This window comes from Delphinus delphis, chromosome 11 (genome assembly GCF_949987515.2).
Source record: "Delphinus delphis chromosome 11, mDelDel1.2, whole genome shotgun sequence".
NCBI lineage: Eukaryota > Metazoa > Chordata > Mammalia > Artiodactyla > Delphinidae > Delphinus > Delphinus delphis.
This window is the reverse complement of record NC_082693.1, coordinates 31,784,605-31,802,401: the sequence shown is the minus strand read 5'-3', so window position 1 is coordinate 31,802,401 and position 17,797 is coordinate 31,784,605. Positions and strand designations below refer to the sequence as shown.

The following is a 17,797-nucleotide window of genomic DNA, read 5'->3' as shown; positions in this document are numbered from 1 at the left end:
CAGTCTGCTGCTTGGATTTTAGACACAAACAAATTAGAGGATATTTTTAATAGACAGAAAGTATATAGCCTTTTGATACTTAAGACATAGAAGCAAAAGAGAGCAAATGAACAAATTAGCATTTTAGACAAACCAAGAGAATGGATTTTTTTCTAAGAGATATTTAAATTATGTATCCATGATGTTAATATTGTTGATTAAGTTTGAAACATCAGTTAATCTACCTTGTAATAATGATGAAAATCTGTGATTCTTAAACCTGGCTCCTTTTCAGACACTCCTGAACAACCTAGAAAGATCCCTATGTCTCACTGCCCAGATTCTGGTTTGGTAAGTCTGAACTAACACCTAAGGAAGCTATTTATTTTTTCAAATTCTCCAGGTCATCCTGATAGACGACCAGGTTTGAGAACAACTAACATAGAAAATGCTCTCACAGAAAGAAGCTTTGATCTCCCAAAGCCTGGGGAATTAGAGATGGGGTCAATCCAAGGTCAAATACCAAAAGCAAAATATTAGAATGGAAGTAATATAATCCTTAAGGTCAAGAAACAGAGGCAGGGTCTAAAAGGGAAACCAGGATGCAGGGTGGAAGCAAGCTTCATGAAACAGGAAAGGAGGTCAGAATGCCAATGAGAAATCACAATCAGAACACAGGGGAGGATTGTAAGCCAGAAACACAGGAAGCTCTGGCATTTCGAATTTGGGGCTCAGTCTGGCTCAGGACTCAGAGAAAGCTTTACCTGAACCAGATTCCTGTCTGTAGAGTTATGCTTTTATGTAAATTCCTCTATTAAGAGTATCAGTTCATTCAGGATTTATCTAGTCTCTTATTTTTTCAGCATCTAGCAGCTTGCTTTAGTGTCCAGCATTAGACTGAGTGATATGCATTGACCTCTCCATAAACTGAAGTTATCTCCCAGGCGAGAGTATTTCACTGTAATAATGCCTGTGTGTGTCTATGTGTGTAGCTCTATGTTTGTTTGTATATTTTTTGTAGAATGCTTCAAACATTGAACTGTTGTTTAACATGTAATATTTTTTTCCCATGCTATTAAACTTTTAATGAAAACCCTTTAAAAACGAATTTTCAACTTCAGGTAAATTGAAAGGACAATTGTTATTTCTTGGGTAACAGTAAGACATTTATTTCTTTATAATTTGTTTTCATTCATAAAAAGGACAAAGCACAGTCCTATACTACTCCATTGAAAAAATGATAAAAAATAACTAAAAAAATCAATTCAATATTTATCAGTATCAAATAAAACTACTATCACCTTTCCTTGAAATACAAAGAAACAACATATATATCTATATCTATATAAAGTTTAATTAAGAATCTTGCGTCTTAAAGCAGATGATACATTAGTTAGTTTGACAACAGTTTAAAACTGATGGTCCCAGTCAAATTTGTACACTTGTATGAGGAAATGAAAGGCTTGAGTTATCAGTGTATGAGAGATTTTAATCTACCTTATCTCTGCCACAAAGTTAAAATTAAACAAACAACCTCCAAAGTCTGTTTTCTTCTTACCTTTCAGAACCATTTCATGCAAAACCAGTTTTGCTCTTTATTACCATACATTAGAAAATAAAAGGCAAGCATGCATTTGGCAAAAGATTTAGTTGTTGACTATATAAAAATGCCCAACATGGGTCACATTGCAAAAGGAAAACCCCAAGGTGTAACAATGAAGACACAAACATGTGTACAGAAGGCTCACAGAGTATTCGTTTCCCTAAAGTATGAAGAGATTTTTTTTTCAAATAATTAAATATTTTATGAAATCTGGTAACGATCTCAAGACTGTTGACATACTTCCACTGGAGAATCATCCCTTTCACTTATTTTTAAAAAGTTTCATTTTATAACAAAGAGTTAAATGTAAACTAATGAAATATTTATTGGTATTTTCATAATGAAAACTCTAAACATTTATACATAGATATATAGTACAAAAATTATACAAATTAAAGAAAGGGGGGTAAAATAGTAATAGATCTATTTTGCTTCCTGTAAATATTTTTTTTTTATGAACCTATAAGGTATCCTTTCTAAAAAGATAAATTCTATCTCTAATTAGCTAGCAAGGTTGTGCTAATAAAATAGGATTATACCTCTTGAAGCATCAGACATTGCACTATTTCATAAGCCAGGTAATCCTTTATTACTTGATTTCTTTCACATCCATACTCAAACACATTTCCGTGCACACCATGGAGAATGAAGAAATGTGCATCTTCCTTTTCACAACTTATAAAAACCTAAAGCACCAACACTTGGGAGACCACTGGACAGACACGTTATTTGTCTCCTCCTGGCCTTCCAGTTTTGCATACTCTTCAAAGTACCATTAGCAACATCTTGATTTGGTATTCATAGCCAGTTTTCGGTATTGCATTGAAGCAGGAAATGAGTTTAAAACTAAATTAAAAAAAAATAGGGAATACTGTAGTTTTTCCGAGCTACAGGTGATTTCTTGATTCCATACCTTTAATAAAGAGAGGTTTTACTTAGAATGAAGCACAAAAACAAAGTCACTAGAATATTAGATAATTCTGATATTCACTTAACTGTCATTTATTCCTAGCTGTGTAAAGACTGTCACATCTCAAATAAAAAATGGAAGCACTCTACTTCTCAAAATTCATCAGTTCACGTGTGAATAAATACAGCAACATGATGATATTCTAACACAAGAGCTGCAATTTTTTGAGGTTTGAAATTGATGATAAGAAAAACATAAAATAATGTCAGAGTAGAATACAAAAGTAAAAAAAAAACTTCATGTAGTATATTAATTTTATTATTAAAAAACTAACTTAAAAGTATTACTGATTCTGAAGACCAAATATTTAGAAAATTACTTACTTCCAAAACAAGAATACTGAAAGTAAGTTCTAGAATTTGGTTTTCAATATTCAAAATCATCCAACTCATTCAGTAGAATGTTTTGGTATTGGAAATTATGTTAAATGCTTTAGTTATACTTTTTTCTTAAAGAAAACTCAAAATGCCATGAGTGATAGGGGCCATTCAAAAATATGCAGGACCCAAAACAGAGAGGATAGTACAAGAGACTGTATTATTCTTACATTTACCACATACGGTCAACGTTTCAACCTCTATTATATTTCACAACTTGTTATTAAATTTAAAGCACCTGTGTATGGTGATTTTACTTTCACTCTACAGCCTATGGTATTGAATTGAACACTGTAAATTGTCCCATTGGATTAAATCATGCAACTGTCACAGAATTAGGTTAAGTGGTTTATAAGGCATATTGGAACGAGTTAAAAATCATTTTATATCCATTTAAAAGTTTATTCTTTTGGATGAAGGGGTTCCTGAATGCCTCAGTCATAACATATGCTGTAAATCAGTTGGATAGTTTGTTAAAGTATAATTTATTTGGCTTAGGATGGAGTTGCAGGACTTGGAAGGAATTGTAGTCATCACAGAGATGGAGGGTGTCCTCTGAGCTGGGCTGGGAGCAGCAGTTGTCATGCCACATTCAGAATTCCAAGTACACAAGGATGCCAAGGACAGGAAGCAGGAAGCCAAGAAGACATGGTGATAGGATGGATGCACCTATAATGTAAACCAAAAAAGTGCATATTATTTCATTGATAACAGTCACTGTTGCTCATTTACCCTGCTATGGGTATTATGTAACCATGAAACTCAAGTGGTTCCTTTAAAAAAATACTAGCTTCACTTAGTCTTAAGTGACTTAAGAAAAACAAAAATGTTTTATCAAGGATTTTGTGTGTGAGACTGTGTAGACTGTTTATACCAAAAGTTCATATAAATCATTTATGATAATAAGATCACAAATGTTTCTGTTTTTCCTGTGATCCAGCAGTCCCAAACTCCTACCAGAAGGCACTAGGTCAGGAAACATGTATAAATAAGTGAAAAATCGTCAGTAAGCTGTGAACAAATAAGATAAAGAGATGCAGAAAAATGCTAATAATGTTACATGGGGCAATGACATCATAGGTATACTGGAAGGTCCTACATGATTTCATATCCTAATGGTTTTAAAACATTTAGGGGCTTATACGCAATGATTTTAGAAATGTATTTTTGATAATAATAAATAATCTATTCAAATTTTTATCTAAAGAACAATTGCCCTGAGAGATGTTATGTAAATGAAGAATAAAAATGATGTAATATTCTACAGACTTAAATTACGTCTTGAATGACACCTAGAAAGGCTCTTCCTGTGGTCAGGTAAGTTTATGGGTCCAAGTCCAGCTTCACTGGAATTCTTGAGAAAGGGCTGAAAAGTGGGACCAAGAAGGTACACTCTTCCTTTCAACTCTCCACAATTATTAGGTGCTCTCTTCAATGAGCAAAAAATACAGTCAACAGCTTGTAAATATAATAGATTTGTGTCCATTTTTGGAAGTTTATTCTCTAAATTGAAACTTTAAATCATTGTTATCTACTATATCAACAGTTGCCTAAATAGACCTTTCTTTGGAATATTCCTCTTAAGTTTAGGAAGACTCAAGGCCATTTCTCTCGAATTTGGTCATTGAAAGCACAGTCATACTCCCTGTAAGGCGGAAGATGATTGTGTCTACCTGCATTCCACTATTGCCCTGTTAGCAGCATTCAGGGCTGCATGGAAAATATAAGAGAGAAAACATTATCAGACACTGATAAAGGGGTTCTTAGAAATGAGCAGGACAGCGAAGGTAAAAGTGAGGGCAGAAGAGCAAGCACTATATAAACAGCCCTCGAGTAGCTGCTTATAGCCTCTTTATGATAATGCATAACGGCATTATCAGTAGCAATGATGACACAAATAATGACCATGATAATTGCTGTTCTACAGCAGCTACAGCTACAGTTCACTGTTCTACAGCCACAAGACAGACACCACACTGATCATTTATATGTATTATGACATTTATACAATAGATTATGATGGCAGATCTTATTTTCCTGACTTTATAGATTATGTAACTCAGATTCAGGTAAAATGACTTGTTCAAGGTCAGTGGCCAGTAGAAGGCAGAGCCAGGATTAGATCTCAGATTGGCCTGGCTCCAAAGCCCATGCTCTTTCTACCTCTCTGCCACTTTCTACAGATAACTTTGGAAAGGTACCAGTGCTAGAAAAGCATTAGGACATTACATCTTGCATTTAAAGTGTCAAGGCCAGGGCACAGGAGGAAAACAAATGACTTACGGGAAAACAGAGCACCTAAGCTGTTTCAAAGTGTCTTTATTCTTGTAGCATTTTTTCCTTCTATTTTTCTACACAGATATTTTAAAACTATGCCACAGCCCACATATTATTTTATTCAATAAGATGACCAATAATAAACCTTAATCACACAGAAAAACATTAGCTTTCAATGTTTGACCTAATTTAAATGATCTTTCCTAAAGACCTTTGTCTGAGAATGACTGCAGGGTCTCTGCAACACTGTGTCTTTGACCACGAATTACATCAGTGATGGGTACACATTCATGTATTTGCCTGAATATGTGGGTTGGCTAAGTACAAACTGTGGCCAAGGAAAGAAAGTTAGTCAATTATGGATGCCATTTTGAAGTTTTGGTGTTAGTATGAAAACCAAACACAATTTCATAATTTGAGGCTTTAACATCAGGATATTTGATTTATTTAAAATAAACTCTTCATGTTTATGTGTGTTATATTTAATTTCTCTAATGGCTCAAGCTTATGTAACTATGGTCTTCATCTTCAATTCTCTTCCACATTGCAAACACAAATTAGAGACCTGACTGAATTACTATTTTAAAGTCATTTTAAATGTGGGAGCCCTATATTCTTGAGGGGTTTTAAACATATATTGGTTTTCCATCTAACAAAATGTATATCAAGCATAATTTCAGTACTTAACATGGTATATAGTAAACGTATATTTTTCTTTTCACATAGCTACTGAATATCAAACATGAAAAAGTCATCAGTCTGGTTAATTACTTTTGCCTATAAGAACAAATGTAAGGCCAATTTAGAATACTATGTCTCTTCCATTGGATTTCTTGACTTTTTTTAACCTAAACTGCCCAGATTTGTTTTTCCCTCAGGAAGGATTCCTCTAGAGGGAGTTATATATTGAGAAGAGAAATTTAATTAAAAGTTAAGCAGTGCTTAACAATCTCTCCAGGTTTTATGGTAAATAGACCGCCACTCTAGTCAGTTTTTAATACAAATCTCTTTTCTGATGCTTAAGTTTAGATACCATGGTCCAATCCAAATTGCTAATGTTTACTATTAATACTTGGAATTTTCTCCTTGTGGTGTCATGTTTATGATCACACCTGTTAATATCTCTAGATTTTGAACAACTTCAGGACAGGGAATATATCCAAATCATATTTTCAGCTGTGTTGTCTTGAACCATAAAGTTATAATGTGAATAATTCTTCCAGTTAAAAGCCCTGAACCTTTTCTGATTGCAGAACACAAGGTGGGAGAGAAAGTGAAGGGGTAGGACACGGGGGTTTAAAGAAGACAAAGGTAACCACTGTGACATGTCTCTCCTATCAGAGAGATGATATTAAAAATCTGCAGTATCAGAAAGACCTTATTTTACTGCTCAGGCCGAGGGGTTCTCTAACTTTTCTTGATAGGATGTTACTTTGGATTCCTTCAAAGCCTTATAACCCTGGGCTGAGGGAAGAAAGCGTTTTGATAAGATGATTGATCCCCATGCCTAGGGGTATGTTTCATATATATTAGGTGTGTTAGGTACACGTCAGTGGGTGTTTGCTGTTGAAATTTGTCGAATTCAATAAAACTCCTGCTGGGATAGCAGCAAGTTTAGAGAAACATAAGAGTAAAAGTCTGTTTGGGATTGAGAGTAAAAAATCAGCTCAGAGGGAAAAAGAGCAAAGTCACCTGCGTTTATTCAGGTTAGTAGTATGACAGACACAGATAATCCCAGCTTGAACTTAAATGGAGACACTGCCAAGGTCATGCAGCAGCTGGCAAATGCACAAATGACCCCTTCATTGAGTGGCTAGTGCTGTGTTACCAGTGCTACTCCATACCTGCTTTACACTTCCCATCTTTTACTAGGAACACCCAATTGCTAAACTACTCTCCCCTTGAGACGGCTCCCAACCCTAGTTAATTCCTGATACTCCTGCCCTCATCTTAGAAACAGCAACTGATCCAAAACTGATTGCTTCTTCCCTTAGACCTTCCTCTGGATTCTTCAGTAAGAACTCAAACCTTACATAAGATGTTCCTCCTTCTCACTCGAGAGGTGTTCCACAACTGCCCTGGGGTACGTTTCCTTGTTACATCCAGTCAATTACAGGTAGTCCGACTATCTATCAGACTACAGTTTTGTAACTGGTCCTTGGTTGTTTAGATTTTGAGAACAAACAGGCAAATATGAGGGTCTGTAAGCAGGTCACTGTCCTAGCAGGAGATGTAAGGGGATAGTGAATAGTGTAATGGGGCTCTAGAGCCAGGCAAAGAAAGCAAGAGTCCAAATACTGCCTCTGCTTTTTATTGGCTAGGTCATCTTGAGCATGTTCCTTAATATTTTTATGCCCTAGTTCCTTCAAGTACAAAACAGGGGTAATATATCTCATAGCTTTATTGTGAGTATGGAGAAGATGTATATCAATGGTTCTTATATATATTTTAGCAGCATAACCTTTCTTCAGAAACAATCATATGTGGAAGCCCATTTACTGAACAAGCAGGGAGAGGGGATGCTTTATTTAAAGATGGGCCTGGGGCAGGAGACCACAGATTTGTTGCCTCCTTTACGTTCATGCTTGTACCTGTACTCCCCCAAGCCCATCACTCCAGGCAATGTGTAGGGCTCTGCTTATCACAGTTTGAAAACAGCTGCTTTATGTAGAGCACTTCGAAAAGTGCATAGCTGGGAGAAAACTTCTGTAAATGATAGTGATTCATACTACACTTGATGTTGTTCATCTCTTTATACAGTCCTACACTGTATTTTTTGAAAAGTAGTTGGATAAAAACAAAGCAAAACAATAGATAAAGCAGGTGTCCCCTGCAGACAACATACATTTGAGACCTGTATGTCTATTTACTGTTCCCTAGTCACACATTGTGTCCTTTTAGATCACAAACATTCCTGAAATGTCCTTTCACCTATCAACACAGGGCATATTGGACTTTTCTGTAGTAGTCTAGCTCAAGTTGATCTCCTCTGTGACATGGTAGTCTGGGATCTTTGGTTTTAAGTAACTGGAGCTCAACTGAAGAAAAAGCTGATTTTGCACTGCTTTGGGACAACTAGAGCTAGTTAGTTAACTGAATACCTGTGTCTGCTACATTTCTGACTTTCATGTCTTCTTCCTTTGCAGATTGCCTCACATTCTCAGACTGACTTCTCAAGGTAGACAAGAGAGTCAAGTTCACAATCATACATTCTCAAGATCAAAGAGATGATATTTTTTTTACTCCAATTCCAGTGAGAAAACTCTCAAGGAAAGATTCTTATTTGCAAAGTCTGAGTCATATACGTACTTTCAGACCAATACTGTGGCTGAATTAGTGCATGTGTGTGATTGAACTAGCTGGGAACATGTTCCCGTCCCTCAACCAATCACTGTGGCCAAGGAGGAGGGTCACTTAAGAAGACATCAACACTTTCTGATCTCAGGTATTGATTACGAGCTTTGTTTTTGGGGTTAGCCTGACCTGTTGGCAATTCTGGATCTATCATTTACTGGCTGTGTACCCTTTGGAAAATTATTTGTGTCCATTTACCCATTAGATTGTTGTGAGGTTTAAGTGAGGAAATGGCACTTATTTTCTTAAATTTTGTGGCAGAAATGGGTGAAAACAAAAGTTAAAGGAGGAAGAGCTGTTTTTTACTTTCAGATACTGACATATAACTTAATGTATGAATGAATTTTCTGACCAAGAAAATTTTTTAAAAATTCATGTACTCTAATTTTCTTGCAGGACTTAACACTTAAAGGATGTAAAACCATTGAGGCAAAAACAAATACTTCAAAATTTGTCTTGACTACTGGGATTTTACAGAATGTCTGAGACAAAACAATTATAGATTCGTTATTGGTTAATTCATTTCTGGAATTTCTATCTTATATATCTCTCCTCCCTTTCATATTTTCTTTTTCATGATTCCCCCCCCACCCTTTTCCTGATTCCCACCCGATTTTTTACCCTTGACTAGAAACTGGTATAGAATTTGGAATAAAACTTCTGTAACTCAGTGAGGTTAATGTTAAAATTTTCTTTGGGCCATATATCAGAATTTTTATTTTTATAAATTGTCTAATGCTTATTAAGAATTAAAAGACGTATCTCTTTAAAAAGTTAGTTGGCTCTGCTTCAAATAGGTCTCTTGGGGAAAATGCTGTTACAGTTTTCAATTTTAAATCCATTATTATAAGCATAACTACCTGCCTTTGACAAAATGGAGTTATGGATATTTACCCCAATCGGTTTTAAGAGTTTCTGGAAAAGAAAACAAAAGAGAAATCAGAAAATAAGATGGATTTTTTCTTTGAGATAAGAAGACTTTTTATATTTGATGATTTTTTTAGCCTTTGATATCTATTATATTATAGTGTCTATGTGTATCAGCTTGCTTATTCTGTGTTTGAGAATTTTATCTCCTTATGCTTCTTTGAGATAGCAAAATACTAAGCTATGTGAAGAAGAAGAAGAAAAAAAGATAATTTAAGACCTATTTGCAGTTCTGTCAATAGCTAGTTGTGTAACTTTGGGCAAAAGAGAATATTTGGACTCAAAATATGGCTCTGAGGCTGGTGTGATCTTTGGCCATTTTACTTGTCAAGGCTGTGGATTTTTCCTTCTATAAAATGATAGGGTTCAATATTATAACTCCTTAGGTTCCTAGCACTGCCATTAGTCTATGATTCTATGCAAACCATAATGTGTTCAAGAATATCAAGCATTGAGCCTAAAATTTGCAAAGATATTTGTTATATTTCCCCTTATTTATGATAAAGTTGATATGTGTTTATATATATACATTAAAAGCTTGATCATATAAGTGATAGTGGCTCTGATGTTTTTTTTCAAACTGGTGAAACCCACTAATCTTGCTACTCCTACTTACTTGGCAATTATAAACACATATGTCAAACAAAATAGCTTTTGGTTTTTTTTTGGCAAGGGTGTATGGTTTGCTGACAGCTTATCCTGACAGTCATATATTTTCCTTACTCTGGTCCTTTCCCTATCAGGAAATGTGAGATTACAAGGATGCATTTCTTCTTTGAGAAAGGATCAAGCATCTCCATTAGAGTGATGACCAATTATTTGCTGGGAAATATAAAACTAACTTCTAACAGTCCATTCACTAACAAACACATTCTAAATAACCTAATTTTGATATAATTGGGGGGCAAGATGAGAGTATAATTCTGAGGACTTTTAAAACTGGTTTACCTACTTTTTTAGAAATGCAAGGTAAGATTTTCACAAAAGCTTGAGACTTGGCATTAGAAAGAATTCTACTTGAATACTGTTGCCCTCGCTTGAGTGTGTGACCTCCGCAAGGTACTTAACCTCTCAGAGCCTCCATTTCCTTATCTGGAAAATGGGGAGTACAATATTTTCACAGCAGGGTATTTGTGATAATTAAATGAAAAAAAAGTTAAAAATACATAGCAAATGCCATTTGATAATTGTGAATCTGAAATATGAAATTTAGTGTGTTCATTTAAAAATTATTATATAGTGAATATGAGAATACCCTAAGCATGGGATGAGACATAAGAGACTCAGAACTCTCTCCTATTCTATAAAATGTTCAACATACATATAATGCATTTCATGGGTTTAATTTTTTCCTCAACGTATACAAAATCTTTAACAAATAACACTCAAGTTCCTTATTCACAAACAACCAGAGCCAGCTTATTAGATCATCTTTGCATTTGGTATTGGAAATAGCTGTTTGGCAGAATATGCTTACTTGGGTAGCCCTGGTTTTGTGGAATGTATCAAACTAGGACTGGGATCAGTTTTTCTCAACCTCAATAAAATTTAGAGAGCCTGGGGACTTTCAGATGCTCGTTCTATTTTGCAATATTCATAAAAACAAATATTAAGTTATTCCCTCCACTGCCCCAGCCTTGCCTTTCCCCAATCAGTTTTTGAGGCAAAGCAATAACAAGTAGAGCCAGAGAAAAAGTTTAATAATTTGTGTGTGCTCCATGCCAAGGCTAATGGTTCCTCTTTAGTGCTAGGCTTGAGGGCCCAGTTGAACACATCTATGACTAAGACTTCCTAGACAACTTCAGGAGCTACAGACACATACCCTACCAGGTTTACTTAAGAAGAAGTACTGCTCCCTGAACCTCTCCTACATCCCCCACAGACATACTTGCTTCTTCTATAGTTTTGTCACTTTACATTTTTAGGAGAAAAACTGGTGTTTTGCAGTACTGACAATGAAGAGTAGGAGTAAAACTAGCTGGACATGACAGTCAATTTTCCTTAAACTTATCAGTGTATGTAATCAAAAGAAAGCTAAACAAAGGGAAGCAGGCAGGTATGTCTTCTTACAAAGCCCACCGAATTTTTTGTAGCTGTTCTTTTACATAAATTTGAGTAAAGGATATTTTGCTGAGTTTAATACTAATGCTCAAGGTCATCATGAGCACAATGTTTGCTTGTAGGTGAGACCATAGAACTAAAAAGGCTTAGTCTATCATGCTCCTGGATGTCATGACTATTTATTCATGGAGGGTCTATTTTGTTCAGGCATCCCTAAAATTATAGGAGAGATGACGTATTTTTAGCAGACACATACTTGCATGCCTATTTCTAGTACCAATATTTGTGGGACAAATCATTCCCCAGTTCTAGGAAAGGATAGGTATTTTGCCTTTTAAATTTGCTTAGAACAGCAGGCTTTTCAAGAGATGAGAGGATGGGATGACGCAGAAAAACCCCTGTTAAGCTTTGGCATTGTGAGCCCCAAAGTGGCAACTATATCAAGTTTCATGTGACTCTTTTGTGGGACGGAACTAGCAGCCATCATTCACCCAGCTGGCCTTCCTGGGGGTGGTTTCCAATTCACATGTCAGGTTTTATCAAAGTATAGATGCAGATTAATTTCAATTTAAGTATTACCTCTGCTTTTCTTTTAAATCAAATCTTCGTCTGTGAGGAAAACTCCAAAAATTTAAATGTACAGATAACTATGATATAAGAATAATAAGAAGATTTCTTTAAATCATTTATTCATAAGTTTTCTGGACAGTCTGGTCTACAGCATGTCCTCAACAAATATTTGTTCGATGAATTATTATTATTTTTTAATTTATTAAGTGCCTATTCTGTCCAGGGAACTTTTGCAACATGTTATTTTGTTTAATTCTTATAATACAGTTGAAGTATGTCTCATTATCCTCATTTGCAGATTAAAGGTCTAAGAGTCAGATTTGCTGACCTAGCACAAGGCAAAATTGGTTATTGAACTAAAACCTGGTTCTAAGCCCAATGCTATTTTCTCTACCCCAAAGATGCTTCATGAATCCTTCTTAATATGGCCAGACAATGCAGTGGTCCAACTTTCCTTAATGTAATGAGTTGAGAGTTGGATTTTATTACCAGTATATAAATATCCCCATGTCACAACAGCCAAGGATCCTAGTCCCCCACTGGTTTCATGTGGTGGTTCAGAGTCACAAATACCTGGGAAGCTTTCCCAGGGCAAACCAGAGCAGAAGTCCCATTTGATTTTTCTTGATTCATCTTTGCTTTGGGGCTATGACAAATGAATGACTCACCTGTTTGAGGTGGTATTTTGTTATTTAAGGTTTTCATCCCTAATATAATCCTGAACTCATTTGTTTGTCAGACCTCAGGGCCTTACTGTAGGCCCCCTACTTACTGTAGGATTCAGTGTCATCCATCTATCAGCAAGGATTAATTGGTGCTTCTCTGTTTTTCCACATGTACATGAAGTTCTTATAAGAAACAGTCTGAATTCATTGAATCTTCACAACTATTAAGAGGATCAAAATCAACTGAATCTTCTTTTTGTACTTTCACAGAAGAAACAGTTGCTCAGCTATTTTCACAATAGTCTGAAACATGTAAGGAGGTACTGGCTGAAATCAACACTAATTACTCCAAAGGATTTCTAAGAGTTTGTGCTTATTCAGTAGAAGATATAAAATAATTTCAATCACTTTGGATGGCATCTACATGGAATTTTTGTTATTTTTATATATTTTTCAGAGTTCTTTTTTTTCCAGAAGGCTCATTCTTAGTCATGTTTTCATGGTGCTAAACCCTGAAATTTTAAGTTCTTTCCAAATTCTTTTTAGGTTAAAAAAAGTGGAAAAAAAAGAAGGTTGACTTTCATTACGTCTGTAAGGAGTTTATTTTAAAAAATCAATAGAGTAGTTACTCCTTGCTAACCAACAGGAATTCTGGGGAATGCTTTAAGAAACCATTTTGTTTATACTGAACAAATCAAATTCTCTCACTCTGACTGGAAATTGAAATTCTTTTGTCAACATCTATATTTCTAACCAGTAATACCAGTCTTCTCTCAGTCATTTCATTATAAAATTTTGGGAGTCATTATTGACTATCTCTCCATAAGACTTGTGCCTTGTGTCTCCATGACTCGTGAGAGTGTATTTTATACAGAGGGACTTTTGGATGTTGATTGATGATGATATACTAATATGCTTAAAAATAACATAATTAGTTTTCAAGATATTGAAAGAAATATAAAATCTAGAAAGAAGTTTGAGACCAATGATTTGCTTTGACATTTATTTCACCTGGACTGTCTTACCTCTTGTTTCCCTTCCCTGGCTTTTCCATATTAGGTTCTTCAGAGTTTGTCAGAGCACCACTTCTCTTGCCCTCTACACCATCTATTCCATCCTTATTCTTATAGCATTTTCCCATCTTTCTAAATTACTTAGCTCAGTTAATGATTGCCATGCAATCAGAATGTTAAACATAGAGTCACTTTCAAAGTGCTTTTTCCTCTCACTTGCAATACACTGTCTTGGTCACCAAGTACAATTGATTCCATCTCCAACATCGCTCTAGAATCTCTCTGCTCCACTTTCTCTCCTGTCTCTGCCACAGTGATCCAGGACCTCGTCACCTCTTACTTAATCACAAGAAAAGTAAAAAGATGAAAAAACCAAAACCCACAAATCCAATCTGCCCCCTTTTCACAGTCTGTAATAACCTATACTCCAATTATACTACCTCTCTCTCCATTTTGAATCCTGCATTAGAGACTCACTGAATGTGATGCCATTTTTACATATTCTCAGAGTCAACACTTGTTTCCTCAAACTCATATGTCCTATTACCCCCTTTTATGCCTAGAAAATGCTCATTGATCTTAAAAGAGTCATCAAAGTATCATTCTTTTAGGTAACTGTGCATGAATTTAACGACTTCCTCCTCAGTGCTTGCTTGTACAACACTTAATACATTGTGCTGCCAATTATTTTTTCACCTGTCTTATTTATCTGTGACTTTATGGTTCCTTAAGAACAGAGACCATGTTCTTATTCATCTTCCAACTTCCAGGGACCAAGTCTTACCTAAGACATGTGGTGCTCAGTACATTTTTGTTGAATGAGTTGAACTAATGGTCCTGCTTCGGACCCCCCTCTGCTGTCGTTCTACCCATGATCTCTCTTTCTCTAGGCATGTGTGAGAAGGACCATTCCTGAGAAAATGTGGTGCAATGAATTTTTTTCCCTATCAAATCTCCACTTCTTTGTAGACTCAAAATCAAGCAATCATCCCTTTTAACCAACATCTGGTAGAGTGCTCAAGATGTAAATATGAACAAACAAGGCTCTTCACTGATAGTCCATATTCTGAGGATGACTGTTAGCCAGAGGTTATTTTATAATTTGGATCAAAAGGAAATAGAATTCACTGAGAGAAATTAGCTGCACGCCAAAACTTTGCTATTTTTTCCTCTTGTGAGAGTTCTGCTAATAAACTTGTGAGCTTTTAAGTGTTATTTAACATCTTTCTTGCTTTCTGTAGTATCTTGGCCAATTTTAAGTTGCAACTGTGTTCAGAATATAATCTTGGACCAGGAAAACAAGACTGTTCCTTTAAAGGGACATATTTAGATAATATTTTAATTTGAACACATAATTTGTACTTTAAGAATTTTAACTTTAAATCAGGTGAATTTTCCACTTGTACAGATAGAGTCTAAATAATTAAAAGAAAGTAATCTGAGTTTATTTAACTTCTTCAATGACCATTTGGATGCTGCCTCATTAGATAATGGTAGAGGCTGTGACAGATCCTGTCTACATAGTTAACAAAACAAAATGTGGTTTGGGTTTGGTTGCTGGAAATCTCACTTCTTCCTATCTGGCATTTACTACTCATTCTGCAATAATGAATTACTTATAGAAAGACCTTGGTATTTCTGGGTGTTTTCATTTATCCTCCATTGTGCCATTTCATTTCCCAGTATCAGGTTTTTGTTAAAAATTGCCACACAAAATTAATCTTCTCTGGACATAGTATAGAGATTAAGAGTACACATATTAGAGCTATAAATCATTTGAATCCTGATGTCTCTTTAACAGCAATGTGATTCTGGGCAAGTTACTTAAACTCTGATGCTCAGTTACTTCATCAGTCAAATGAGGATAGTTTTACCTAATTGTGTCTTATAACAATAAAAGGTACAGAAAGTGCATTGCTATTATATAAAAATATGTCAGAGTTGGCAGCTCTTCCTATTGAAATTACTGGGAAGTTGTTTTTCTGATCTGTTCCATTTGTCAAGGAATAGATTGCCACTTATCTGTGGTAGCTGCAGGCCACATTCCAAAGAATTCTTTACTGGACTCAGGAAGGAAAAGGTACTGGGCCAAGCCCGAACTGAATGGCATTTGCAAGGTAACAACTAAAGTCTAGAAAACCATTCAAGACTAGCCACAAGGCATCACACTGTACTGACTACAATTTAGCCACCCTGGATATCGAAGGTTGTACAAATTTGAAAACGGATCTTAGGTACTGAAGTGAGGCCTCTGCTTCTTTTAAAGTAAGAGCAGACCCTAGGCTATAATGCCCCAAATAGAAGCTGAGAAGACAGAGAAGGAAGTCACTACTGAGAAAGGTACACAGACATGATCTACCTTGTAGTTAGAGTTACTGGATGTCTTAGCTAAGTAGGCAGTAACCATTTGGATGTGATTGAACTTTAATTCTGATCAACTCTGCTTCGATTTCTTTTTTCTTTTTAAGATAGCTTCTCTAAGGTTTCATAGAAGAAAAAGAGCTTAACTGCCTGATATTTGTTCATGAATTCAATTTACACATAATGAGAGCCTACTACTATTCTGCCCAGTGCTAGGGCAGAAACAGCTTTTCTTCCCCCTGGAGATCACAGCTGAATCACAAGTCAACCACACTGCAGTGTTTTTTGTACTCAGAATGCCCAAGACACCATGGAAGCAAAACTGAAATGAGGGGCAGCTGCAGGTGGTGGCACAAAAGGAGTTTTCTGGAGGAAAAGGGACCTGAGCTAAGAAAGAAGAGATGGGACAAAATATATGTATGTGCTTCACAAATGCCCTTCTATTGTGATAATAAAATATTTACCAAGAAATGCATATTAAAAACGGAGAATCTAATGAAAAGTAATCCTTGATATTCAAAAGGAAATAAACTCTTATTCTAAGCCACTGCTTTATAATAATCTAATTTTACTTAGAGTTAATCCTCTCAGAGATATTAATTTCCATTTCATTAGTCCATAGAACACTCCAAAATTATAAAAACATGAAAATACTTTAAAATTTAAGAAGATATTTCATCATGATATTCTTGAACATAAATTTAATAGAAGATGAATACACATTTTGTTAGACTGTATTTCAAATATAGTTGCTCAATGTAAGAGAAGTTATTAACCTGAGAAAACAGCCACAACAGAAACATCTACTACTTGGAAAAATATGTAATCTTTCATTTTAAAACTGGCAATGTTGCAGTCCATCTACTTTTTAAAGCCTGAGGATAAGCCACAGAGGATATTCTCTTCACTGACCATATAGCATATCGGTATAGAAAATATATTAAACATTAGAGACATGGCATTTTAAAATTAACACAAATAAATAGGAATTTATCAAATTTGCACAAATGCATCCTACGACTTGACAATCTCTAAATCTAAATGTATATAAATACATTTAGTTCATCTTGTCACTAAAAAAATAATTCTCTAAATATGACATGGCAATTGATAATGTGATATGAAGACATTATTCTGTGTAAAGTACATTATTCATGTACTGGCTTGTACTGTTCACTGTAACTGCTGAAGATTAAATAAAATTATTGAGTAATTGCTATGCACTGTGATAAGCGTTCTTGCCTATGTTATCAATAGGTTAATTTTAAAGACAAGAAATTTGCTCAAGTTTAAAGTAAGGAGAGAATACCATTTCATTTCTTGCTAAAGCAAAAACTGTCTGATCATATTCTCACTGTGATTTTCCATCTTTTATATAGCTAACGTTGCCTCATACATCTGACATGACAGCAAAACATATAATCTAGGATACTAGGCATTGACAACAATCATTAATTTATAGAGAAATGATTACAATCAAATGTGCTCTAGGAAATACTTATAACACTGAATTTAATATTGCCTGTAAAATATATGTCTTACTTTTCTTCCCAATATCAATGCTGGAACTCCTAGCATAATTTATTACTAATTTTATTAATCTCAAATTTTAGAAAAATAAATATTCATCCAGAAAGAAT

General features: G+C 35.1%; 1 protein-coding gene across 1 annotated transcript in view; it reads right to left on the bottom strand.

Moving 5' to 3' along the window:
• Positions 1-1,131: 1,131 nt before the first annotated feature.
• The window catches only part of CNTN1 (contactin 1), a 232,829-nt gene continuing 216,163 nt past the window's right edge, over positions 1,132-17,797 (bottom strand). The window contains exon 24 of the mRNA XM_060024589.1: positions 1,132-3,598. Coding sequence (XP_059880572.1) covers positions 3,522-3,598 — 77 coding nt within the window. The 3' untranslated portion in view covers positions 1,132-3,521. The remainder of the gene's footprint in view (positions 3,599-17,797) is intronic.